This window comes from Cygnus olor, chromosome 1, assembly GCF_009769625.2.
Source record: "Cygnus olor isolate bCygOlo1 chromosome 1, bCygOlo1.pri.v2, whole genome shotgun sequence".
Classification (NCBI taxonomy): Eukaryota; Metazoa; Chordata; class Aves; order Anseriformes; family Anatidae; genus Cygnus; species Cygnus olor.
The window spans coordinates 103053370-103080625 of NC_049169.1; the positions used below are offsets into that span (position 1 = coordinate 103053370).

A 27256-nucleotide genomic window follows, 5' to 3' on the forward strand; every position below is an offset into this window, starting at 1 on the left:
GGACAAAGGCAGAGTTAAAGGGGGGGTTAATCCAGCTGTTCTTCAAACCTCACCTCTGAACCCATCCAAGGAACCTACTCTGTGGTGGTACAGAAAGCCTCTGGAAGACAATCCAGCATCCCTTCTCTGTGGAGGAGTATGGTAACTGTGATGCTGCAGTTTCAGGTTCCTTGCACCTAGCCCAATGGGACATGAAAGGATTATTGAACAGAGCGGTAGATCTGATCAGGATGTCCTACATGGCTGGAAAATGTCTCTCTGCCTCTCCCTCCCAAGCATCATTCCTTTGGAGAAGAGAAGACTGAAGGACTTGGGCAATATGTCTTCACTCCCTCCCTAAGTCCCAGGCCATGCAGTGCAGTGCTCCCAACTGCCTAATCAGCAAAGCTCCCAGCATGAGCAAGTGTGCTTGTAGCAGTCTTTGTTGTTGACCAGTGCTATACCTCCTTTCAGAGGTGATTTAAAGCCACAACCTCATCTTCAGCTGGCTACAACACGTCAAGTGTGATGCTATGAGTCTAGGTCTCACCTGCCTGAGTTGGAAAGTCCGACTTTTTGGTGTATGCTGGGGCTGTAAATTCAGATCTGCTGTCCTCCCCCACAGCTAAGCCTGTAGCTGTTGTGATGCCTTAAGGCCTTAACATATCCCTGGTGATTTCATCCCTGTGCCGTCCCACTGCTTGGCTAGGAAATGTGACTCTTAATACAAATTTGCACATGGCTCCTCCTTCCCCTGCCTTCCCTTCCAGTAGTCACTGCCTCCCTCAACACCCCAGCAAGCCAAGCGGCAGCCTTCGTTTAATAGTCTGCTATGTCATGTAGCCAGGATGAGTCTTCTGAAAGCCCACTGTCCTCTTTAATTTGCATGGCGGCCCTGAATTCCTCCTAGTTCTCCCAGATAGTCACTGTCCACAAACCTCTTGCAGCTGGGTTTGGATGTGATGTTACTCTGTGGTGAGTCAGCAGGGAGCTACAGGGTCTTTCCTATTTTCTGAACTGCTAAAGTCTACTTGCTTTGGAAATGCAAGACCAGGCTGCAGTCCTAGCTCCGTATGTTTTTGAGAGATCTCTGTTGACCTAACTATCTGTTTTAGTGTATCATACTGCTGGGGACTGATAGCCCTGTGTTACCTAAAAAGCTGCTGTATTTTATAGGTTGGTGTAACAATCCTGTCTTCTTACCGACACAGTGGCTGCTGAATGCCGAGGGCTTTCATTGACTTCGGTGGGATGTGCAGATGACACTGGCCACTAAAATCTGGCCAGTTAGATGCTAAAAGCTTTCCAGAACAATTTGTAAGAATACCTTTGAGCAGCCTTCAGGTCTCAATTCTTATTTATTCCCCACCTATAGGACTATTTTCCTTTGTTTTGCTGCAGTGCTGCCAAAATTTGAAGTAAACGGTGGAAAATGCCCAAGGTGATCACCATTCTTGATGAGAGCTGAAGGTGACAGTTGTGGCTTGTGAGGGTCATTCTTCTTTCAGTCCTGTGGTTACTGGTTTCCCATCAGCTACTGATGAAGGTCCTGTGGGAGACTTCATTACATTTCTCAATCATTTGTGGGGTTTCTAGGACCAAATAGACTGCATATACCATTAGACAAAAGGCTTAACACTTATTGCTTAGGACACTTTGTAATGTAGAAACATATTGTTTTTCTGTTTCTTTTTTTTTTTTGAGAGTATTTTTGCATATTTTTGACATATGAGAGTCATAGAGGATGTAAGATTAGGTGCCGTTCTAGAGAAGAGTCTTTGTTTAGCTCACTCAGAATTGCATTTTAAATGTGGCTTCTACTGTCAATGCTTGAGAAAACCATAAGTGATGTTTCGTTTGGGTTATGTCGTTCAATACTGCATGGCATGTTCCACGCATCCTGCAGGAAGAGACACAGCATGGGATGAAAAATGAGCTGAAAAACCCAATGCACATACATAGATAAACCAGGTGCATCTGAATTGGGTGGTGATGTAGATACTTGCAACATGTTCTCCAAGACTAGGTGTACTCTCAACTGAATAAGCATTATAATAACTGATTTCTGCAGACTTATGTCTTATTCATAGGAATCAGGATTATAAGACTCAGTGCTTCTGCCCTCATTGCCAACCTTGAGCCTAAAAAGTTACCAAATTTCTTGCTGCCTTTTACTTCCTATGATGACCCTGCTGTATCATGAAGGTGGTTCTAGGGAAGAGTTTTGGCTCCAGTGGGGGTGAGCTAATCAGTTTCTCCATTCCTTTTACATTCCTCATGGCTCTGTTTTTCTTTCTATCCTCCCTGCTTGTAGATACACATTTGGGAAGCCTGTTCCTGGCCTTGTGAGCTTCCGTGTGTGCAGGAAGTTTCAATACTCAGTCACTTGCTATGGCGAAGAGTCTAAGGCAGTGTGTGATGAGTTCTCTGGACAGGTGAGTCATGATAATTCCTGGGAGCAAAGTGATAGGAGAAAATGTGGTTTACTGAGCATGCCTTTTAGGTACAATTTTGCTCTGATGGAGTAGGTACAAGCATGAGTGTGAAGAGGGGAGAAACTCCATGTATTGTAAGAAAGCCTTAAGAAGAAAAGAAGATTGGGTACAAGGTTAAATGTGAAAGGCCTGTGCTGTAAGAAAGATGTGTGTAAAGGCAAGAAGCTGATAGAGAAGGAAAAGGTAAAAAAAAATAATAAAATCCAGGAGACTAGAGAGTATAAGGGAAAAATGAGATAGAATAGGTATGCACGGTGAATGCAGAGTTGGGGTTGGCTTGCACTAGAGTCAGAGTGTGGGATCAGAATTTCTTGTTTGAGGTGGGAAAGGAACAGAAAGCAGGGGAGGAGTTTGAGCAAGGAGGAAAGGAATATGAATTTAGCAGCAGTGATTAAGACAGATAGATACCCGCCTGACACACACACTATTATCACACCGGCAAGTCTACAGAGCAATACTGAATGGCGTTTGGAGCACGGACAAGTTCACTAGTGCTAACTTAATTGACAGAAAGTGAAGGTAATAGCAGTTGTGGAAGTAGACTCGGACAAGAGAGCAAGCAGAAGAGCATGATTCTTGGAATGTGGAACAGCATCATCCCCACAATTGCCTCTGCCACTGTGCTGTAATCCATGCTAAATGGAAATATGAACATTGCGGTGCTAAATTCTGTTCCAGGTAGCTCTTCCCTTGACTGTGGAGACCTGTCTTGTACATGAAGATGATAACAAGAGGTGGCAAGCTTTGGAAATACTTTTCCAGCTGTTTTATTCTTTCTACACATACACAGACTTTATGGTTTATGTATCACTAGGACTGCTTGTGCATTTTAGGTCAGCAGCTATATTCTAATGTGCCTGACACCTGGCAAATGCTTCCTGTGTGGCATACACAAGAATAATTCTCTATGCTCCTGTATCAAGTGTTTAGAATACCAAACTTCATAAACACGCATAAACAAAAATCTTCTAGGTTGCACATTCTTCGCTCTGATGTTCCTGCAGGTACTTCAGAATGCTTCTTGCCAAGTTATTTAGGTGCTTTTCCAGTTTTGATAAAAATTATGAAGAGAATGACCTGTGAGGCTGTGAGCTTCTCTTCCACCTAAACACAGCACACAATGATGGAATCATTAAGTTGGAAAAATGTCATGCACATGAGACTATAGCAGCCTTTTTGTTTTCCTCCAGCAGACAGACAACCATGGTTGCGTTTCTGAAGTGGTAAAAACCAAGTTATTCCAGCTCAAGAGAAGTGGATATGAAAATAAGCTCCATGTAGAGGCTAAGATTAAAGAGGAGGAAACAGGTATGAATGATCTAGATCAAAGAGACACATAATAAGTCCTGGAGAGGCCAGCAGAGGGGCCTGCTGAATCAGATTGAGGGAGAAAAGCAGACTCCCAGTTCCGGAATCTTAAAGCTTCCTACCTGGATACCAGGCATCAACTAAATTTCTTGTCCAGCGAAGGAGGATTGACCTGGAGCAAAAATAATTAATGTCAGGGAAAGGCAAATTAATTCTTCAATCTTCTTCCTGCAGGAGTGGTGTTGACTGGAACAAGCTTCTCCGAGATCACAAATACCATCAGCAAAATCACCTTTGAGAATTCAGACTCCCACTACAAACCTGGAATCCCCTTCTTTGGACAGGTAGGGAAACTGTGAGAAGTGGAGTATCATAAGTGCTTAACAGTTATGCTACTGAACCTCCTGGGTGGGCACATGCCCACATCTGCAAAGATGCTGAACCTCAGTGTTGCTGCTAATCCCTGATGCCCTCCTCTCTTCTTCAGGCTCTCTAACCTGGGAACAGCAGCTGAGAGCATAGCCCTCATTCTGTTTCCCCCTCTGTCCTTGTGATCCCTCTTCTTCAGTCAAGTCACATTTTGCTTCTCTGGTCTCCTGCGTAATAGGAGGCCTTAACTGGTGTGAATGCATGTCAGTCTCTGTGTCCACTCTTCTGGCACAGAGGTGGAGATAAGAAAGAGACAAAGTAGTAAGATTCAGAAAGTTCGCAGCCCTCTCTGGAAGAGAGAGGTGATGTACATGCAAAGTGCCATGGAAACTTCCCTGTCTCAGATGGACCCAACATCCTCAGCTTGGTGACTGTACAGGTGGCAGGCACTGTTCTCCTGTATCATACTGTTTTTGTTCCTGCAGGTGAAACTTGAGGATGGGTCTGGTGCTCCTATTGCCAATGAAACTGTGAGGATTTCTTTCCAACGAGGCCAGGAAACCAACTACACAACAAATGAAGAGGGCAGGGTACAGTTTTCCCTGAACACTTCCATGCTGGAATCGGAATCTGCTGAAATTACAGTGAGTCATGGGGGCAAAGTGATGAAGTGACCAGCAGGGCTGGAGGGGGAGTACTTCCGAAGTTTCTACTATATATACAGAAGCACTTAGCTTCTTGATCCTGGTTGTCTTTGCCAACCTTGGCATCGCTATGGTGGAAATAGCCATGCAACAGACCAGGTTGCCATGTGACAGTTGCACTTATCTTGTATTTGATTTCGGCTTGGCAATAGTAATATAGGGTTAAAAGGAACTTCAGGAGATCATATAGTCCATTCTGCTCCAAGGGATCACCAACCCTACCTAGACAAATCTGTATCAAGGATGCGTCTAACTTATTCTTAAAAATCTCTCATGGTGGAGTGCTGCTAGTGCTTCACTGTCTTTTCAACTAAATGATTTCTCAAGTGTCTCATCTAAGCATCTCTCAAGGTTTAGTTTAGCATTCTGAGATTCTAAACTCCTTCCCTCCTTCTCTCCCTCCTTCCTTTCTTCCCCTGCCGTAAATAGAAAAACAGTATGAACCATTCACAGAAATTCTCTCTGTGGTGTGGAGTTCATTTATCTGGAAGAAGTAAGTGCTGCTGAGCATCCTTTTGTTAGTGGAAAATGCAATATATATGTAACGTACACATTTCCTAATATTTCACCTTGGAATAAGGCACTTTGTCTAGAATTATATTTGTTTTTTCTCCATACAATTCTTTTGTCACAGATTAAAACCATTAAAAAATGTCTAGAAGTTACCACAATGTGCTTGAAGGTTGCAGAATTTTGCAAGATAAAGAAAAGGCAAGAATTTCCAAGTGTAGTGAGAAAGATAAAGAAATAAGGGCATGGAAAGCACATGAAATACTGAAATAGCACCCTTAGAAATGTGAAATATTTTCCCCTCACTCTTATTTTTAGGAAGACATGGCCTCTCAACCCCTAAACTTCTGTTCGATTTAGGTTTTGAATTCTCAATTGGAGAATTATCCTCCTTTTCCGTAGCATCCTCAGCTTGATCCTGGTGCTAGTAATTCCTGAACTGGACAGCACCATCTGTTCTCCAGTACCAGTAATGAGAATAAAATTAAAATTGGTTTATTTTCTCTTTAAAACTGAGAATTAGAGAGGTCAAGATATTAGGGTAAAGAGTCCATATGCTGATACTGACAGTAAGTAAACAACCGATACAATTCAGTCTATTTGAGACAAAGCCCAGCTTCTCTGGGATTGAGTCATTCCCAGTTATTTGCTCAGGATACCGCCACCCTGTCTGTCTTACATCTTCCAGGATCATGTTTCTGTTTTTGGTAGAATACCTTTTTGTTTTAAGTACAAAAAATACCAAACCTGTAACACTAGACCATGAATGTTGGTCCCAGTTCATCTGCCTGTGTTTGAGGATCTCTATGTGTGTTTTCTCCATTTCCAGGCAACTCATAAAGCACGCTCCCACTGCTTTGACCATGCCTGGGTTTCTCCAAATTATGCAGAAGACCGTCTCTACATAAAGCGCTTTTACTCCCTAGTAAAAGCTTTCTCAAAATTGAGCCCAAGTCTGAGGTGTTAAGCTGTGGCTCTCCCACAGAGGTGCGGGTGCACTACATCCTTACACCAGAGGCCATAGGAGAGGAGAAGAAAATCGTTTTTTACTACCTGGTGAGTTTGCACTTCCCATACAGTCAGGTTGTCACTGGTAATTGTAGGGGAGGTGGAGATGGAAATTGTGATTTGAGGCAGCAGGCTTTAAACACTTCCCCCTCATCCTCTACATGTTCTTTTCCCAGGAAAAGGAGGGTCAAGGAGTGAGGATGTCCCAGTGTCCCCTGGGTGAGCACTGGGATTCTGCTACAGGGAGGCAGAGAACAGCTGAGCAGGATGCAACCAGCTCCCTGTTGCTCACGCATAAACACTCAGTTACTCTCCTCTCAGGTTCTCCCTCTTTAAGGTTTAGCTCATGCCTAACCTCAGTCACAGCAGGGTTTCTCCTTCCATTCAGGTGATGGCCAAAGGAATCATCAAGCAAGCAGGCACCAGCATTCTGGATTTGGACCAGGAAAGTGGTAAGTTTCCCTCCCCTGCCATATTGTCTCTGTCCTGTGAGGCTATGCAACTGTGGCAGACACACAGGCTGCTTCCATGTGCAGTGCAGGGATCCCCATATCCATGTTCCCTAGGATTTGGGAAGAGTTTGAGCTTTCTTTTCTGTCTTTACTTGTTTTTAGCACAGATTTGCGCTAACCCCTGTACCAGCTGTCTTCTGACACTGTATTTCTGAGACTCCAGTGCTCCTCAGAGACACAGTCTGGTGGCTTGTTTTTAGAAACTCAACCAAAATTCAGCTTGCTTATGCACTGTAGAACAGGACTTGAAACAGGCCTTTTCAGTCAGACAGTGAGACTTATGCATCTCTTTGAAAACAAATTCATCCCAGTTGGAGGCCTGGAGTTTTGTTATGGCTAGAATGAAGTTCATCATCAAGGAAAAGCTGGAAATTTGGCTGCCCCGTGAGCAGGTTTCCTGTACTTCAACTTTTTGCTCTTGTTTTGTTAGCCAATGGGGTCTTCTTGCTACAGTTGCCTGTGCAAGCTGATATTGCTCCAGTGGCCCAAGTGCTTGTCTACACCACTACTCCTAGCAGGGAGGTGATTGCTGATTCAGCCAAGTTCAACATAGAAAAATGTTTCAGCAATAAGGTAAGTGATCACTTCTTGAGGGAGCAGCCATTAGACTGCAACCTGGCAAAGCTTTTTTTAGATTTAGCTTGGCCAAGCTCATTTATTTAGATTTGCTAATACTGGACAAGCCACCAATAAATTGTTCTACGTAGCTTCACTGCTTTTTGGTTTGTGCTAGCTTGGAGGAGATCAACTCCTGGAAAAAAGATGCTAGGAGGGATTACACTGCTAAAACCTCTCTTATCAACAAGTCATAGTCACTGATCTCACAGACAGTTTGGGGTAAGAAAAGGGGAGGCCATGTATCTTATGTCATACTGCAACACATGTATTTCACTTCTTTTCACACAAATTCATTCTAAGAATGATGTGGCACCTTGTGTGGTCAGCAAAAATAAAACACACACACAGCCTCAGTCCATAGGCACATCTAATATTTGCCAGATCTTCAATTCTCCTACACTGTAATTTCTGTTATATGTAAATGAAGCTAAACCTTGCTTAAACCTGCCATCTGTACTGAGCAATGAATGGTGGTGCTCCAGTATCACTGATGCTCCAGTAGAACTGCATTTCAAGCTGAAAGAGGTCAGAAAAGTAAAGCCTTCTGTGATCATATAGACCACGATTCTCTTGCGTCCCCCACATATTCATTATGCAGATCAGAATGATGTATGAGCAGCCCTAAGAAGAGAGGATCCTCAAGCTGCCATTAGGGCTTCAAAATAATAGTACACGTTAAGGCAGTCCCTTGTCCCACTAAAAGCTAAACTAAATGAGTTCTTGAGATTGGTGTTAATGTAAGACATTGGACACATGAATTTTCTTTTTATCTTAAAGGTCATTCTATGCACTGTATTAAGTCTAGGCACATGCCAAGTGCCAATTAATTTATGTGATTAGGTACTGCTTTCCTCTCCAAAAGCATCCTGGATTCAAAGCTGGTGTCAGCCTGGCTGGGACAGACTTTGGGCCATCAGTATGCTAGACATTGTTTCTAGTAGCAAGCTTGCTACATTCATTTTCGCTGTTTCCTCAAGAATATTTTTTTTTTGCATTCACAAGGTTGGAGACCACCCTGGGAGAGATGAGGGTTGTCAGCAAAAGGCATTGTGTGGTCTCACTGGGACATGAAGGAGACTGGCAGCTAGTGCAGCTTTGTCAGGGAACATATTTACTGTAAGGATGCTTTGATTGCTGTATGTTAGGGAGCATGTGTATTGCTGATGGAGGGAAGATCTATGCAGGTCAGTCCATTTTATTACAAACCATGTGAGATAGTGTTGAAACCAGCTTTGCTAGAAAGAACTTGCAGGGCAGAGGTTAGTAGGAGGTCATTAGAATTGTGAATTAGGTTTTGAGGAAGGCACATTAGTCTAGCAGGCCTCAGCCAACAAGCCATTCTTCAGAGCCATCACCAGCCTACATATTACGTATTGCTCCAAGGTATCACTGCTTCTCATGTTACCAGTGAATGTGCCAAGCGAGATCGTTGCAGGTTTGTTGTATCTCCACAACATCTCTGGTTGCAGCACAGAGACTGAAGCTTGTTCAAAACCATGCTCAGCTGTCTGAACAGATCTAGCCACTATGTGGGATTATCTCATCACATTCACAGTGGCCAGAAAACCCCCAAATGCCTTAAAAGTTATGAACATTTTGCAATGCTTAAATTGACAAGAACTGTTAGTACTGATTCCTCTGGCACTGCAGGAAGGAAACCCAACAATGTAGTAGCACAGAGGGAAGGGTGTGTGTATACATGTCTGCGTGGGATTCATAGGGTCAGGACTGATGCTCAGTTGGAGTCTTGCAAGGCTAGGGCATCTGTGACGTAGCTATTCCTGTGGATATAGGTGGACTTGAGCTTCTCTCCTTCTGAAGGCCTGCCTTCTTCTGACACTCACTTGCTGTTCAGAGCCTCCCCAAACTCCCTCTGTGCTGTCCGTGCTGTGGACAAGAGTGTTCTCCTCATGAAGCCAGAAGCTGACCTGTCACCTGGCTCTGTAAGTACTTAATTTGTGTAGCACCTCAAAGCCTGGTCAGAGCAAGTAACCCAGTAATGGGGTAGAAGCAATGAAGAATCCTTCCTGAAAGTGCTGATGCAGGAATGACGTCCTGTGCTGTTATTCATCTTCAGTGGGCAAAATCTGAGAACTGGGCAGCAGCTGTTTGTTTGGGATTTTGCATGACTGTAGGAATGGTAACTGGGAAACCCTGTTAAGGAAGCTGCTTCTCATGTCCAGAGCCAAAAGCTGTCCTGTATTTAATGATGATTTTTCAGTTTTTCTCTCTAGAGATGGATTTATTTTACTGGAGTAGCATCTAGAAGCGTCAAAGAGTTTATTCCCCTCAAGCTAAGCTGCAAATGACATTGCCAGAATAGGGACAAAGGGCTGCAGCCAGGCTGGCCACTGTAATTTTTCATATCTTTTAGCCATAGTAACCAGAGTAACATACTGTCCATAGCAAAGAGGCAGTATCTCCAAATTTGGATGTCTCCTTGGACTTCCAGTTTCCTATTGCAACCACTTCAGGGACCATGGCCGTGTGGATTTGACTGTTACGGTGCTTGTGTCCAAATCCTTTCATTGTGACGGTGGACACTGAAAAATGACAAATGTCCTGGCTTCTTCTGCCCAGGTGTATAGCTTGCTACCAGTGAAGGAATTGCACGGCTATCACTATGGTTCAGACATGCTTTTGGACGAGCCCCTGGAAGAATGTGTCACCTTGAAGAATATAGTCGTGGATGGGATCACCTATTCTCCAGTAACGGATAGGAACGAAGATGACACTTACGACATCCTAAAAGTAAAACCTTCTTGCATGTTTGAGGAGTGAAATGGGAGAAGGAATGAGAGTGCTTAAGCCCTTTGTGGCATGATGCAACATAAGGAAATGACTTGTGAATCTCAATAGTCTGACACTGAGTTCAGTGAGAGTCATAAGTTTCACCTGTCTTGATAGCTGTACTCCTGACTTGAATTGATCAGTCTTAAAGTTTTCTTTTTACATTAAAAGCTTTGGGGTTGGCTTGAATTGAGGTTCTAACTCAAGTTCTCTGCCACTACCATTACCTCATAAAATCAGTATGTCTTTGAGCTACATTGTAGCCACAGATGTTTCCTTCCAAATGGGAGACTCCATATCTAATCTCTGTCTCATCCTGACCCCTAGTCTGGAATCAGACTGGAATCAGTGCCCTTCAGACAAAGGGGATCTATCCCTTGACGTCTCTGAGCCACCTGGGCACCCGACCCAGGGCTGGGGGGATCATCTCAAGGTCCAATCCACAGACCATAAGAGCTTCTGCTTTTGAAGCAATAAAATACTAACACCAAATCTGCTGTGTAAACCTCAGCTGGAATCAGTAACAACAACAACAACAACAATCTTGTGTTTCTCTTCCTTAGGAAATGGGTTTAAAGGTTTTCACAAATTCCAAGGTGAAGAAACCTAGGTATTGCAACACTGGCAATTACAAACCTGTAGCAATCCCAGTTCCAAGTGGACTCATGGCATCTGGACATGCAATGAGGACAAGCGGTAAAGGAATTGAGTCTTGCTGTCATCTCTGTTCTGAACAGAGATCCCATCTGTTTTTTGGGGGGTAAATAAACAAAGTGATGAAGTGGGGAGTTCACAGATGTCATCTTCAGCATGAGCATGGGGCATGTCGCTTTTGCTGGGTTGTAAAGGCCTATAGACAGGCTTAAACAAATATAGAAATAATATAGAAATGAATTTAGCCAAATATAGATGAACAAAACTAGAAGTTAGTTAAGGACTTTTGTCTTTGTTTCGGTGGATTTCTCTTTCCTTTTGTCAAAGCCAAGCATACAAGGTCATAAACAGCTCTTTCCTCTAAGCTGCTCATTTTTACTTCATGAAGTGTTGCCTCACATACTATGAGTTTTGCTGGGGACCAGTGGGTAATATGGAAGAGCTAGGCCTTCCTAATAAACCCTGACCCTGAAACTTCACTGCTTATAGTACCAGTGCTCACTACAGCAACAGCAAGCATCTGCTGCCAGCACAGCTTCTAATTGTTGTGTATATTGCCACTTTCTCAGACCAAAGCATGATGCTGATGTAGATCTTGTTTGTTTGGAATTATCATCCTTAGACTCTTCTAGAATGTATGCCTCATCAATCCCCCCTGTCAGTTCTCCTGAAGAGCTGACAGAGACAGTCCGAAAGTATTTCCCAGAAACGTGGATCTGGAGTTTAGTATCTGTAAGGTGAGTGCCTTGGGCTGGTTCCTCCCTACCTTTTATAATAGTATTGGTTTTACAAGATAAAAACATGAATTTCATGTACCAAGTCAATGATTTCAAGTGCTTGGGCTGGTTTCACATAGTATTGGTTTTACAGATAAACTGATTCATGTCTACAAGCCTTTCAATGCCAGAGTCCTTCACTGTTTGCAGAGATCAGTTGGCATTCCCTGTGATGGAATTGCCTTTGTCTGTGGTTAGGTTTGTCCATGTAGTAGTAGTGAGTTTGGAAGATGTTCAGTGCCCAATATAGTGTGCCCAATCATTCATACAGCCAGTACGATTCATTAGGCTGAAAGGGGTACTGATAGTCACCAAAATCCCATAAAAATCACCCTGTCCTTTCTCTCTGTCTCTCGCCAGCTCTGAAGGAAATGCTGAACTAGATGTGACCATCCCTGACACCATCACTGAGTGGAAAGCCAATGCATTCTGCACTTCATCAGACACAGGCTTTGGCCTATCCCCAACAGTGTCCCTCAGAGCCTTCCAGCCCTTCTTTGTAGAGCTCACCCTGCCTTACTCTGTAGTGCGTGGCGAGGCCTTCACGCTGAAAGCCACCATTTTCAGCTATCTGACAGCCTGCATAAGGGTATGGAAGATTGAAATCCTTCTCTGTACCCATGTACCTTCTTGTACACTTCTTGCCTTCACCTAACCTTCTTATCTCTGAGTAGCCTTAGACCCTTCACCCCTGAAATTCTTATGTTTTCCCACATACCCAGACAGCCAAATCCAACTCCAGCTCTCTGCTTCTTTGCCACAGAAGAAATAGCTATTGCTATTTTTTCCCGTCTCTCTGATATGTTCTCCCTGTCTCTCAAGATCACCCCTCCTCGATTACACCTCTCTCTACAAATGGCAGGTCAGTGTGACTTTGGCTCAGTCTACTCAATTTCTGGCAACTCCAGTGGAAAAGGAGGAAGAATCTCATTGTCTCTGTGAGAACGGGAGGAAAACGGTGGCTTGGCTGGTGACTCCCAGATCTCTAGGTAAAAGTCTCAGAGTACTGAAAACTGCAGGGAGGGTTTCCCTGTGCTGTTCTCCCAGTTCAGTATCTGGTTTAGAGCTACATAGTTTCCTGGAAAATAGTGTGGCTGAGTGTGTCATCTCTGGTTATGCAGGATGTAAAGGCTGGTGGACTCATAGTGTCCAAGGCCATGTCTGGCACTATGTGCAATTTCATCAAGTCTTCCAGGCCTTGGACATCAACTTCTGAAGCCAGAGACTTTGCTGGCTGGCAGGGACATTCTGTCAGTTCCATTCATGTCACAAATTTGATGATTACTCCACGAGACCTTCACACTTTGCTTTTGCTGTTGTTGTTACATGTTGTGGTAGCAGCCATGGTCTGCATGCCGAGTAGCAGAGTGCTGAACAGCCATGAGACTGATGAGTCCCACCACAGTGGTGTCCTAAGTTCTGGAAAAGAGCCACCAAAATAGTCACCTTTGAATGGCAGTGCAGCCCATCTACTCCAGCATGCTTTTCATGATTTAGGTAGCTAAATTCCTGTGGGAAAGAAGCTGGGCTCAGCTGTGATGGGAAATCCCTACCTATGGGCCTGCAGGTTGAAACTCCCAGAAATGTAAGTGAATCCTATTTCCTGGTGCTGCCCAGCAGGACTGGCTGACCCCTGTTTCCTCCAGGGCAGGTGGAGTTCTCGGTGAGTGCTGAGGCCCTGCAAACCAGCAGCCCTGCGGGAATGCCATAGTGGAGACTCCTGAGAAAGGACGGAAGGACACAGTCATCAGACAGCTGCTGGTGGAGGTATGGGGCCTGTGGGCAGGGAGGACTGAGCTGTCTCACAGGCTAGAGTGTTCACTGCATAGACACATGAAACAGAGCTCTAGGCGGTCACTACACTGTGTGGTGATATGATGGTCTTACATTATCTCTGTACTTTGGCAGGGCTACATACAGGTTGCAGGTTAATAACTGTGCAATGTGTCTCCCCCCAGTATTTTAAACTTTCCCCATCTCCCCTGTAAACAGCTTACCAGTCAGCACACGCTGTCTCTCTGTTAGCTGAGGAGCCAAGTAAACTGCTTCTTAAGCTGAGTGTTACACAGTTCTGTTTGCTACCATAGCCTGGCACCATGGTGAAGGCAGGGGAATCACAAGCACCTAAGGGAGTTAGATGCCTGCAGAAAAGTCCCCACAAACTCCAGATATTATAAAAGTCCATGAAAACATGTTAAAATTGTACAGCTTATCCATTTCCTATGGCAAGAAGAGTTGCTGATACTGCATGGTATAGAAGGAAATGTTATGTGGCAGTACTGCAGCTTTTATAGGAAAATGCTAGTTTATTATGCTGGGTGTTGTAAGTCTGACAGAAATATTCTGTGTTCTTAGCCTTTCTCTGTATCATAAAACTACTTAATGCTTACATACTATGTTGTATTGTACCAGTAGTGTCATCGCATATTACAGTGCACATCTTTACTTCCTATTGTCAACAGATGCTTTTTTTTTTTCATAAGGCATCTGCAGGTTTATGATAAATAGCACTGCAGACACCTTCCAGGCAGCCCTCTAGAGCTACTGTGAGCTTTTGCTAGCAAAAGCACTTACTGTAAGCTGTAGTACTTGTTAAAATGATGCAGGAGTTTCACTTCATACAGCAGTTACAATAGTCACCCATGTGATAGTCCTGCAGCATTGTCCCTCTCCTTCTGCTGTCCTTCATCCATGTACAACACTGATCATTTTGGATTCTGGATTTTTTTTTTTTTTTATTTTTACACTTAGATTATTATTTCAGAGCTCTTTCTTTAAATTCCAGGAAGTGTTGTGACTGCCTTTCCTCCTCCAGTTCACTCACTTTTCTTTTCACTCTGTTCTTAGGGATGTTGTTAAGGATCCCTCTGCCTGTATTTCCTGTTCAATAACTTCTCATTTCTCTTGTTTTTCTTCATCCCACCCAAGCCTGAAGGAGTTGAGAAGGAAACAGCCCAGAACTCTGTGCTCTGTGCAAAAGGTAAGGCCTTCCCTCCCCGCCCTCTCCATTTGTTCTTGTGTGGGTGATGGGAGGGACATGCCTGGAGGAGGAAAATAGAGCTGCCTCAACCATTTTCTAGATAGGCTGATATTTCTAGATAATCAGAACATAACCCATCACTTGGGACCCTGAGACCTATTTCTTTATAGCAAGGGATGAAGGGAAGAGGAGGCTTTCCTGATGTTCCACTGAAGCCCCTTGCCCTTACATTAGACAGTTTTTGGGACTGCACTGAAACTGTTTGGTCTTGTTTCTCTCTCAGGAAAGACTTTGCAGAAGTTTTCTCTGTCTCTCCCCTCAAACGTGGTGCAAGACTCAGGCAGAGCATATTTCTCAGTGCTGGGTGAGTGAGCTGCCCAGGAAGGATCTGATGGGAGAAAGAACCATGTACTGTTTCTGTCTGCCTGCCTGACTGTGTTGGCCTCCAACCTCACAGCTTTTTCTCCTGGTTCCCAGTACACCTCACTCCTGCATTTCATCCCTTCTGTCTCAAGTACTTCCCTTCTAGTTCTGCTCTTCTTGTTCCCCTTTCTGCATTTCATTCCACTCAGGGTCCTCTGCAGTGCCCTAAACGTTGACTCACTACCCTCCTTTTCTGTGTTGCTCTGTGTTTCATTCCAGGATCATTATCAATACAGATTTTCTTTTGTTCTTCTCTGTCATCTCGTGCTTCTCTTGTTCTGTAGCTTCCTCTGATTCTGGTAGCCAGCCCTGAATTTTGTTAATATCCCTCTCATATCTCCTGTTCCTTAGGTGACATTATGGGCACTGCCATGCAGAACCTGCACCAGCTCCTCCAGATGCCATTTGGCTGTGGGGAACAGAACATGGTCCTGTTTGCACCCAACATCTATGTCCTGGACTATCTGAACAAGACAGGGCAGCTGAGTGAGGAGATCAAATCCAAGGCCATTGGATACTTAGTGAGCGGTGAGCTCACACAACTTTTGCGTCTGCTTTGGATTTTTTCCAGATCCACTGTGGCTTTCTTCTGTCAAATGCTGGCCAGATGTGCAAAGAGAGCTTCTCTCTTGTTCAGATCATCTTTTCTGTATGCCTGAGAAGCCCCTTCCATGTTTGTTCCTTTATTATTCTCTGTTTCTTAAGTATTAGGGTACCCAGTCATTGTACCCACTTTTCTCTGCTCCCTAACAGTGTTGCAATGCAGTGCACAGTTGCGAGGTGACCCACTATAGTAGCTTGTTGTCATTAATGTGTCCTGCCTGCCTTTTGAAGAAAGACAGGTGCTACTTCTCCTCATGCAGTATAAAAAGTGTATGGAGGTAGTGGTGTATCAGTACTTCTTATTTGCTAGTATAGGACTGACCTGCTCCTCTCTCTTTTGCTTTTGCTGTAACAGCTGTTTTTATGTTTCCTCATCCCTCAGCAGATGTTCTCTGGCATCTCTGAATCTTACTTTAACTCTTTGTTGCAGGTTATCAGAGGCAGCTGAACTACAAGCACACAGATGGCTCTTAGAGTACCTTTGAACCACGCTATGGCCAAACAGGGAACACCTGGTGAGATCTGAGTGTCACCCGTGCCTCCCCTGTATCCTCTCTTTCTCAGCTACACAGCCATAATACATGCTGTATGATGGTAAATAGGAAATGCTGTTGTAGATAAGCAGACTTTTCAGAGATATTCTGGTCCCTGTGCTGCCTCTCACTTGATGAAAGAGGCTGCATCAGCCAGTTATGTAGCTGAAGCACCTCCTCCCACCTGCAACTCTGAGGACCATGATGGATAAGAGGGAGCAGGGATTTTACATCCCGACTGGACAAAGCTGAAGAGTTGCAGTGACAGCTCTTCTAGAGCAGCATCTGCTGAGAAGGCTGCTGGGAAAGGTATTTTATATAAGTGGAAAGGATGATAATCTGAGGGCAGTGCTGTATGGTTATTTTTCAAAAGTGTTTGTCTGTTACTAAGCAAAGACATCTTAGAGAAAAGTGTGTGTTGCCAGTGTGACTTACTGAAAACCTTTGAGTTGCTTCAGCGTATCATTGTTCTGCATTTTCCACTTTAGGTAATGGTAAAATAGATGATTTCATCAACTTCTGTTTGCTTTTAGTCCTTGTGTCTCAACAGAACATTGGCCTCTCACTACATGCTTGTTTCTTCCCATAACTGCTTTGTAACAGCTCTAGCTTCTCAGCTCACTCTTTTAATATGTTCTACTATATTCATAGTTTTACTGACACATCTGGGGAATTCTGGGAAACCCATGAGACATGAATTTCTAGTGAGAGTCCTGCCAGCAGACCATGAGCTATGAGGGATTGATTCTTCCCTGTCATTTTGATTATTACTGTCATGCAGATGTTAAGCTAATTAGCATACAATTCTCTGCTTTTTCCAAAGAGATTTGTTTAGATGCAGATCAACAGTCTTTGTCCTCCAAACTGTAGCCTCAATGCAAAAGGATCATAGGGTTTTTAGGCCCAGAGACAGAGGAGAAATCAAGTTGAGAAACGATTTTTTGACAGATATTTTGAGGTTAAGATGTACTTGTGGTCCAACTAATAGGCCTTTCATTCCCCAGGCCTTCCTGCCTTCCTCCAGACAGGTGATGTGCACATGAGATGGACAGTGGGCCTGCACAGCCCCTCTCACTGGCTCTTTCTTCATTACAGGCTCACGGCCTTTGTCCTGAAGTCCTTTGCCCAGGCCCGGCCTCACATCTTCATAGATGAAAGGCACATCCAGGATGCTTTGAGATGGCTGGCCTACAAACAGAAAGAGAATGGCTGTTTCCACAGTTCTGGGACACTCCTGAACAATGCCATGAAGGTAGCATGCCTGCCTGGTTGGCTTTTAATTAGGCTGGCACTTGACTATAAGTCAGATGGGTGCAGTTGAGCTTCTTGAGCACCCAGGCAGATTGAGAAATCCCATGTCAATGGCAAGAAGTAATGAGACAGAGGCCGTTCTGTATGATTGCCATGACAGGAAGAAGAGTCAAGGGAAACCTGCAGTATAAAAGTGGCAATGATAGCACCACATGAGCAGCAATGGGGAGGAGGAAAGCTAAAGGGTCTACAGTACAGAATAAAGTATTACCACAGCAATGGTAGAAAAAAATGAAGATGAGAAAATATGTCACTAAACATCTACCTTTGTCTTTCCTGGCAGGGTGGAGTGGACAATGAGGTCTCGCTGACGGCCTACATCACTATTGCACTGCTGGAAATTCCTCTGCCTGTAACTGTATGTGACTGCACCCTAATTTGAGTCAGTCTAGGATGACACAGTACTGTCCAGAATTTGACCCAGACTGGAAAAAGAACACAGCTGTTGGTTCCTGTGATATAGAAATTATCTGCTGTCATGTTAGACATTTCAGAAAAATACTGTACTCTGTATGTCCCTAGCCGTTATTCTGGCAGACCCCACTTCAGCATCCAGGGGAACGATGTGTAGTTAGTAAGGCACAAACCTCATCTATTCCCAGCCTTCCAAAAATTGGTTCTCTCTCCACAGTACTCAGTGGTGCGTAATGCTCTCTTCTGCCTGGAAACGGCAGCAAATGGGAAAGAAAACCACGTGTACACCAAGGCACTGCTGGCATACGCCTTTGCTCTGGCAGGAATGGAGGAGAAGCGGAAGGCGTTGCTTGGCTCACTTGAAAAGGAAGCGGTGAAAAAGGGTGAGCGTTCCTGGTGGGACGTTGCTTCTTCCAGCCCACAGACCTTATCTTTTCCCTTGATAAAATGGCTTTTGTTGGCGGGGCAGTGGGTGCAGGAAATGGCTTGTGTGGGTGGGGAAAAGTGTAGGGAGAGGAAACACTTGTGCAAGGTGGTTGCATTTTTGACAGCTCCCTCTCAGTGTCCAGTCCTACTTCTCTGCTCTGAGGGGATTCCTCAGGAGGCACTGCACAGCACACCATCGGTGCTGAGCAAAAGCATGACTCTGCTAGCATCTCACCTCGTCTGCTCTTCTTGTAACGCCAACCACTGCTTAGTAAAGGCTTAGCAATGTTTATGGCCGCTCCTTCCTCCCAGCGGATGTGCTCGACACAGAACAAAGTACAGAGGATGATAAACCAGGGAAGAGAGATGTGCTGAGACAGAAGACAAACATACGGGTCATTTCAGAGGTCCTAGCGTAAGCTAAGTGTCTTGCAGGAAACCGCATAAAAACTCAGAACTGTTCTGGTAAAGTCAGCCTGAACAAGCCAGTTTGCCCAAGCGTTGTCTGTCACAGTGGTGAAGGAAGCATCATCAGCACCTTCTGCCTTCTGCACCACTTCTGTGGGTGGCTCTCAAGCCCTGCTCTCATTTTCCCTCACGGAGTTTGTTACTTGTCCCACCCAGGCATCTCTACTCAAAATGGGACAGTGTCCCAGCCTGGTGCTCTATGTAGATCTCTGGCTCCTTGAGGTGTTCAAGCCTTTAAATGCCTCCATGAGCGTGGAGTTTAAGTGGAAGTGGTATCCTGGCGCGAAGACAGGGCCTCAGCACTCCTAGACTAGTTGTAAACATGCAACGAGTGAGGTGCTATTTCACCCTTCCTGTTTCATCCTGTATTTGCATGCTGGGGGCTTTGTCCTCACCGCAGCACCAACAGGGTCAGTAACTCCTTTTGTGCAAGCTATTCCTTGTTGTCTTCTTTGCCCGCTCCCTGCCTCCTGTGAAGATGGGTCTGTTCACTGGCAGCGGCCTGGGAAAGAGATGGTGGCTGATCTCCCCTACTATCACTACCGAGCTCCCTCTGCTGAAGTGGAGATGACGGCCTATGTGCTCCTTGCTCACCTCACCACACAGCCGGCACCTTCCCAGGAGGCTGTCGTTTGCATCTCTTATTGCAAAGTGGATCAGCGGTCAGCAGAATCCCAATGGAGGCTTCTCCTCCACCCAGGTGAGCAACTTCCCTCCCGTGACCTCACACATCAATGTCAGGAGATTGTCAGAGTGTCAGAGAGCAAGGTAGGAGCACAGTAAGGTTTGCCCAGGCAGGGACTGTACCCCTGCAGTCTAGCCCTGTAGCATCTGCCGCAGCTACCAAATTCCAAAAGGCTGGAGGCCAATATATATGTCAAGTAGAACCACTGGGAGTGACTGGTATTTTGATTCATGACCTGGCTTTCTTGACAAGGAGGACAGAACGGCAGTGGCACGAGTGACACTGCAATTTGGAGCCCCCACCACAATTTGTGCGTGCGTACGCAGGTGCTGCTTCCCCTGTGGAGAATGGCTTTGAAGGCTCCACAGAGCTCCACGACAGGGAGTTGAGGGACACGCAAGTGCTGTGCAGAGGACACAGCGAGAGAATGGAAGCGTGTAAAAACTCACCTTTTCCATCTCTCCTTACTTGAGACTGGAGAAAGCGGAGAATGGAGGAGAGGGTGCCCGCCGCCAGCAAAGGGCAGTCTCTGGGAGGATGGGTTGTGGAACGGCTGACTGGGCTAACCCAGCCCTGGGTGCCGGGACCTGTCTCTTGCAGGACACAGTGGTGGCTCTGCAAGCCCTGTCTCTGTACGGAGCTGTCACCTACGCCAAGAGTGGAGCAGCTTCCCAAGTGACCCTGAGATCTGGAGGGGACTTCCAGCAGGACTTCCAAGTGGACCCCTCAAACCGGCTGCTGCTCCAGCGCGTGCCCCTGCCCCAGGTGCCAGGGGAGTACAGCGCAGAGGTGTCTGGTGAAGGATGTGTCTACCTGCAGGTGAGGGTGATGGAGGCAGATGCTGTCCCGGGAGGGGAGCCCCTTCCCCGGCAGGAGCCAGGGAGAGGACAGGAAGGACAAGGGAGAGGGGAGGAGTGTGGGGGAAGGCTCTGGCAGAGGAGAAAAGTGTTGGTGTGCGGGGGAGAGAGAGCGGGATGGACAGAGCTGGGCCCGTAGACGATGGTCTCTCTCCTGGGTTGTGCACGCACACACACGCTCACACAGAGCTGCTGGCTCTCCCCCAGACGAGCCTGAGGTACAACGTGCAGCCCACGCAGGAGAATGCGCCCTTCACGCTCCATGTGTACACCACCCCAGAGACATGTGAGGACTCCCGGACTCCCAAGGTCTTTGACATAGGCATAAACGTCAGGTAAGTCCGTGCTTGGTCTGAGCCTTCCTGAGAAGCCATGGGAGCTGGAGGAGCCTTGGTGGTCCAGGGTGAGCCAGTCTGGGTGGGGCAGGGCAGCCCCCCGCAAGGTGGGCCAGAAGCAGCTGGGCTGGGAGGAGAGGCTGTGGAGGAAGGGGGCATCCTGCAGGGGTGAAGCTGTGTGGGGAGCCCAGGGCTGCAGGAGTGAGGGGTGGCACAGGTGACTTGGGAAGTGACATGGGCTGGAGAAGAAGGTGTTGGGCTGCCAGAAAGCGGTGGGATGTCAGGCGTTAGGGAAGAAGTGGAAGTGCCCCCGGCTTTGACATGAGGTGCTCTGAATGTTTGCTGCTTGGTTCCTCAGTTACGCAGGCGAGCGCAACGTCTCCAACATGGTGATTGTTGATGTGAAAATGCTGTCGGGATTCATCCCTGTCAAGTCCTCAGTAAGAAAGGTAGGAGCCCACGTGAATTATTTCTCCAAGGATATCTGCCCCTAATCCATTCTCTTTTTTAAAGGAGCCCCTAGTTCTTCTCCTGGTACCTTTTCCACTTTTAGCCGTGCCTCATTTTTCCCCTGGTTCTTTTACCCTTCTCCTGTCTACAGGTCTCCCGTGGTGCACGAGGGATTCCAGAACTCAGTGATAACTGAGTTCTGATACCCTGCTAAAAACATTGTCTTTATGTACCTCCTTCAAAAGTAGTATTGCTTTCTTGTTCCTTTTGCAAATCTTACCTTGTGGCTTATAGTTTGTCCTTTAACAGTTCATTTGTTAGATTACCTTTTGAGAGGTTCATCAAGTGCATGGCCTAGAAAATAGTAGAGATTATGAGATGACACTGCAGAACTAGCAAGCCTGAAATAATGTGTTATCATTGCATTTTTCCATTGCTGTGTTTGGACCAGTGATCTGTCTCTGCTGAAGCCAGGCAGTACTTCATTTGCCAGACTGGTGAAGGGAAGACCTTGGCCCTACCAAGGAGGCACTAAGTTCTATGCTGCAGACTTAGTTGGTTCCCTCATTCCCCATAGTATTTTATTCCCTTAGCGTCCCATCCATAGGCCTGTGGAAATGGCACAGGGAGAGTACTCTCAACTCAGTAAAATTTTGGTCTTCTTTCTTCAGCTGCAACACCACATAGCTATTGAACGTACGGAGTTGAGTACCAACCATGTTTTAGTGTATCTGGAAAAGGTGAGTGTCCATCTGGGGCTAGAATGGGTCAGAGAAACACAAGCATGGAGACATTTGGCCACTCAGGGCAAAAGACATGTACCTCAAAACTACCATGGGTCTGACAAAAGTAGGAATGAATTTCATACTGACTTTTGCCCACCTTTCAAGATTTACTGGTACCTTCCTCCCAGCCCTCAGCAGGTTTTCTCTCCGTGCCTGCACACAGATCAGCCCACACCTGCCCACCAGCCACCGGCTCCCCCAGTGTGGGGAAAGGCCCCAGGGTTTCCCCTTGCCCCTCAGCCAGGCCACACACACCCCCAGGGCCCAGGGCACTGGTGGCAGGGAGAGCACTCGCGGAAGGAGGCCAGTGAGGAGACACCGGGAGAGACCAAGGCAGATGCAGAGGCACCCCTAAACCTCCCCTGCTTCCCTTCTCCAGCTGAACCACGAGACCTTGAGCTTTTCCTTCACGGTGGAGCGGGACATCCCTGTGCAGGGCCTGAAGCCAGCTCAGGTGAAGGTCTATGACTACTACGAGACAGGTAAGTGCGGGTCTGGGGGTGCCCTTGGGAACGAGTACGGGGAGTTGGATATGTGGAGGTGCATGGGAGCTCTGGGGACCCACAGCTGCCCCTGGCACCCATCCCTATGCCAGCCAACAGCCCTGCTCTCTCCTTCCCCTTCTGTTTTCCAGATGAGTTTGCCACACAGGAGTACAGCGCTCCCTGCACCACAGGTAGGGTACATAGGAACAAATGACATGTTCTAGTATGGCCAATTGCAGGTTCTTTTGAATGAACATCTTTGCAAACCAGGGGTATCCTCAGCCTAGTTATAGTCTCTGGGCATGTCTTTACTATGCCTGTAGCAGTCTTGTGACATACCTTAGTACAGAGAAGGAATGCAATACTGGCTACCCCATGTCCTGTGTAAGCCTTTCATTTTTGTTCACTGAGGCTCCATCCCAATGTTATTGCCTTAATTTACACAGAGGCACTTGTATTTTCCTCTGTGTATGTCATGTTGAGGAATTGCCTCCCAGCTGTCTCGGGGAAATGATGATGCTATTGACATGTCTTCAGTGGGGACCTGTCAAACTGCCCTGGTGTTTTTTTTTTTTTTTTTCCAATCCTTTGGGAAATCCAGGTGCTGAGAGAGACATGTACTGGGGTAGCACATGCTTTCTAAGGCAGATATCTCTGCCTCCCCTTCCATCTCGGTAGCAAGGATTTCTTGAACATGTCCAGCCATTCCCAATCCATCTGCAACTCAGAATTTTAGGTGACATAGGTTCCTAGGATTTAACTGGGCTTGAACTCACATGGCATGAAAGAAGGAGCCACCAGAACACAGGGAAGATGTCTGGGGCTCTGGATACTGCTTCCTCAGGAACCATCTCTCATTCTGTCATTTCCTCACCTCCAGACGAAGCTGAACAGGGAAACGCTTGAAGAACACATCTTGTGCGAGCCCTGCTGGATCAGCTCATGTCTGTGCCTCTAGAGGATCTTCTTGTTAAGGTGGCCTACTGAAACGTTACATAAGGACACCTCAACACAAAAAAAAGAAGTGACAATATAAATAAATTGTCTTGATTCTCCAAAGATGCCTCTGGCCTTACTTTTTGTTAGTGTGCCTTTTCTCTCTTCCCATCAGTAGCTCAGACTGTGAAGTGGTCTGAGATTTAGATAAAGAGCCATCCATTGCAAGAAAGTGTTTGGCAAGTCTTCGGGAATACCAGGAGACAGACATTTTTTGGCAGTGGGGAGGTTTGTCATCATACTTGCCAGTTCTCTAGGAGGAAAGGGAATTCTGCCTGGTCCACTATGCCCTGGAAACTTGGCTCCCTGCTTGTAGATGTGGGTGTTTTCTGCAAGATAGTTCTTGGACATAAACCTCTCTTCATATAACTCCTGCGATTCCGTGGTGAAATCACTGCTGTGCAGCAGACGGGCTGTAGAACCTGTCCAAACTGATTTTTCAGAACAGATAGAAGTGAAGGGAGGATCCGTGAAAGGAAACCTTTCCCATTCTGGCACTGAAGACATTGTCTGTTTGTTTCCAAACAGGTGAAGTGAAATCAGTGAGGGACTGGGAACTTAACATCATCCAGAATTTCAAACAAGATCTACCTTCTGAGCCAAAATTGTTGCATTTTTTAATGAAAACTTTATCTTATTCCCCTTAGAGGAGGCCTGGAGGTCTATTATATTCTTTTGAGTAATTTTAGTACAGTTTTCATTTTCTCCCCTTTGACAAGTTGCTGATCTTGCCTGACCCTGGCTGACCTAGTCTGATGTGTTACATGGAGTTAGCAGTAGTTTAGAAGGTGTGATGGCCCAAGGAAGCATGACAGAGTGTTTTTGTAGAAACTTTTATTTAACTAAATAACCGTGCTCTTTTATCTAATGCTTATGTATCAGCCTTACTGTACCTATAAACTCTGAATAGGTATAGCAACGAAAGTTTGAGTGGAACTTTTTCTTATAATTGGCCAGCTTGTATGGGATGATTACCAAATTGCTTGTCTGATACCTGAGTTCCAATCATCTGGGTATGTCCTTTAGAAACAAAACAAATCAACCGGAGTGCTAGTATGTTTCTAACTTTTTCCTAACTAGGCTTACAGCTAGGCTCACAATTAGGCTTAGAGTGTTTCAGCAGAATTCATAGAGGCCCTGGATCCCTCTCTGGTAGTTTGGGTTAAACTTTTTGCATGCTAGTTACACAAATTATCACATACTCTCTAGTCTCCCAAGGGTCTCTCCCAAGGATGCCGTAGAGATCAGCCCTAGCTCACTAGGTCATATGGCATGTGGTGTATTTTGTTTAAATTGCTCCGTGTGCAGAAGTGCCTTTGAACCTTCCAATGATAGCTTAAGCAAACACATCTGTAGGAGTCCCTCATGCAGCTTCTTTCATATGCACAGACCCAGGTTGTCAATACTACGTCACAGATTAAGCAAATAACTTATATTTATTTTAATGTTGCTTAAGCTCTTTGAGTTGTCATCATCCATGTGGGTGTCTGAAGACCCTCTTTCCCTTCTATGAGCTAAAACTCATCATTTTGTGAGGAAAGCAGTTTGCTCTGGCACTTTTTTTTTCTTTTTTTTTTATAGTTGCCCTCCTGCTTTGGGATTATTAGAGATAGTATTGGAGGTACACAGTCCCAGCTGAGACTTAGTTAAGGGCAAGCAGGTTCAAAAGTGCCAGGTGTGCAAATTTGTGAATACAGACATAGGTTTGCAAATACAGACCCTCATTTACAGCAACCTGTAGATAGATGTCAACAGCTCCTTTAGTTTCATTTGCTTTTTGGCAAGTATTTTACCATGGTTATGCTGCTGCATCTTTTCTGCCTCAAATGAAACAAAGTGATCATCATGACAATTTAGTTTAAAAATCTGTAAAATCTCTGGAATATGTTCCATTCACAGAATTTGGATAATGGTTTTCTACCATAGAAAGAGTTAACACAATATTTGGCTGCTGCCAGGTTAAATTAGACAACACCTAATTGCTGCCCATGAGTAGCCACATCACTTATCATCTGGCTGGAGTTCCCCACCTAGCCCACATCTGTAAAGTAGTTTAACATCCCTCTGCTTGACTAGGATGTGAATTGTCAGTCACATGTTTGCGGGCCCTCCATGGCATATGACACAGGAAACTTTATCAACGCTACTGTAGGAAAGCACAAGAATATCTGAATATTCCATTTCTGCCCCCATGGAGCACGCTTTACATGCTTCAAAGGCAAATTGCAACGGTCTAAAATCAAAACAGTTTCATTCAGAAACCAAAAACTATGTTGCTTTGAGCACCTGGAAAATAAATTATGGTAGGAAATGAAATGGTTTTACTATTTCTAAATCAAATAAAAATGGAATTAGTATTCATGCTCAATTAGAAATTTTGCTCAGCATTCTCTGAAGCCTGTTGATTTCATAGGCTTCTCTGAATATGAGATGTCAAAAAGGTCTTGGGTGAGCAAACACCAATCACCAAGAGATAACGTGAAATAATATTAATATTTAGCAAAATAGCTGAAGAACTTTATTTGTTTTCAGTACCATTGTTTGGATAGGCGCACTAAGAGAAAATTGGATGCAACAACTAGCTGTGCATACTTTGGATATACAACAAGCCATGATATCTAGCAATAAGCATTTAATGAGAATAAACAGTCACAACCTGGAGACACCTTAATATAAGAGGATTAGGGACAGTTTCACCAAAGCAACCCTATGATTTAAATAAACATGCTATTTATACTAGACTGAGATAGTTAGGGTACTGGTAAATGCTATTAGCTTCTAGGCCATGCTGCTTGCCAAGACGGTGTTTACTCATAACTCCCTGGGAACCTCCAAGAAGCAGCAGTTACAACACATGGAAGTTTCCACAAGAAGGCCCAAGCTTCATCTGGAGAACAGGCTATTATTATAAGTTATCAGCTGAAAGCACAGTATATGCATATATCCTTCTGGCCCTCCACTGCCCCAACACCCTTGCATGTTCTAAGCTTATTCATATTTAATTTAGAAGAGGGCAGACTGTTAATCTACTCCCACACTTCTAAGAATAAGAAACAATCCTGGAAGGAGTGGCTCCTGGGCACATTATTTTGTGTAACGTTAGTTGATCATCCGGACTGCCTCCAGGTAAGAGACATGGATAGGCACCTGCAGAGGGCAATTCAATCAAGTCATGGTTTCTAAGCCAGGGAAGAGAAATTGCTCTCAAGAAGTACCTGTCCTTCTCCATTGTTTAGACAGAATCTCAGCTAACACGTTTGGAGTTAACATCTTGGAGAGAGCTACATTAGAAAAGTGACCCTGACTTAAATCGTCTTCTATCTTTATAACTGTCAGCCTTACAGTTCTGCACACAGGCATGGAAGCATGGCTGGATGGGATGCTCTTCAACCTAAGAAGCCAGAGAGATTAAAGCTGTGACTGGAGATTGAGCAGCAAGAAACAGAACTGGGAATAAGCTGTTCAAGAATCATTGGTCAGTACAGTTAATTTGTTTGTAAAGTTCATTTTTCATTCCTTGCAGGCACTATCCAAATGTCAGTCTATTCTCTCTGTAGATGGTGGTGATAGTGAGGCAGGTGGGGTCTAGCAGCTTGGAGTATTCCTCATGCGTTGCCCTGATCTACTTCCTCTGCAAGGACGAGAGAAAATGGAAGGGGACAGGAGTTAGAGAGAGATGCTAGTTCCCTCTCTCAAGTGGAGAGAAAGAGAGCAAGATGTATCATGCTGCAATGTGCCACCAGCATGTAAGGCTTTGCCACATACAATTGCTAAGCAGGCTG

At 45.3% G+C, this 27256-nt stretch overlaps 2 protein-coding genes across 2 annotated transcripts in view; one reads left to right on the forward strand and one right to left on the reverse strand.

Moving 5' to 3' along the window:
• On the forward strand, positions 1-23561 carry LOC121078615 (alpha-2-macroglobulin-like). The gene is given in 34 exon segments (XM_040574984.1): positions 1-141; positions 1381-1465; positions 2294-2414; positions 3668-3782; positions 4017-4126; positions 4637-4795; positions 6195-6282; positions 6285-6421; positions 6762-6825; positions 7316-7458; positions 9297-9446; positions 10084-10254; positions 10857-10989; positions 11570-11684; positions 12084-12312; positions 12586-12712; positions 13370-13402; positions 13405-13490; positions 14652-14703; positions 14987-15067; positions 15478-15654; positions 16160-16244; positions 17358-17514; positions 17857-17931; positions 18205-18370; positions 19360-19504; positions 19506-19581; positions 20167-20385; positions 20631-20758; positions 21117-21207; positions 21880-21948; positions 22373-22475; positions 22628-22669; positions 23359-23561. Coding segments are annotated over 33 exon segments (3702 nt in total). The 5' UTR covers positions 1-141; positions 1381-1436; the 3' UTR covers positions 23385-23561.
• A 1416-nt stretch (positions 23562-24977) lies between these two features.
• LOC121078590 (alpha-2-macroglobulin-like) overlaps positions 24978-27256 on the reverse strand; it is a 40941-nt gene continuing 38662 nt past the window's right edge. The window contains 1 exon segment of the mRNA XM_040574941.1: positions 24978-27105. Within this exon segment, the coding sequence (XP_040430875.1) occupies positions 27080-27105 (26 nt within the window). The 3' untranslated portion in view covers positions 24978-27079.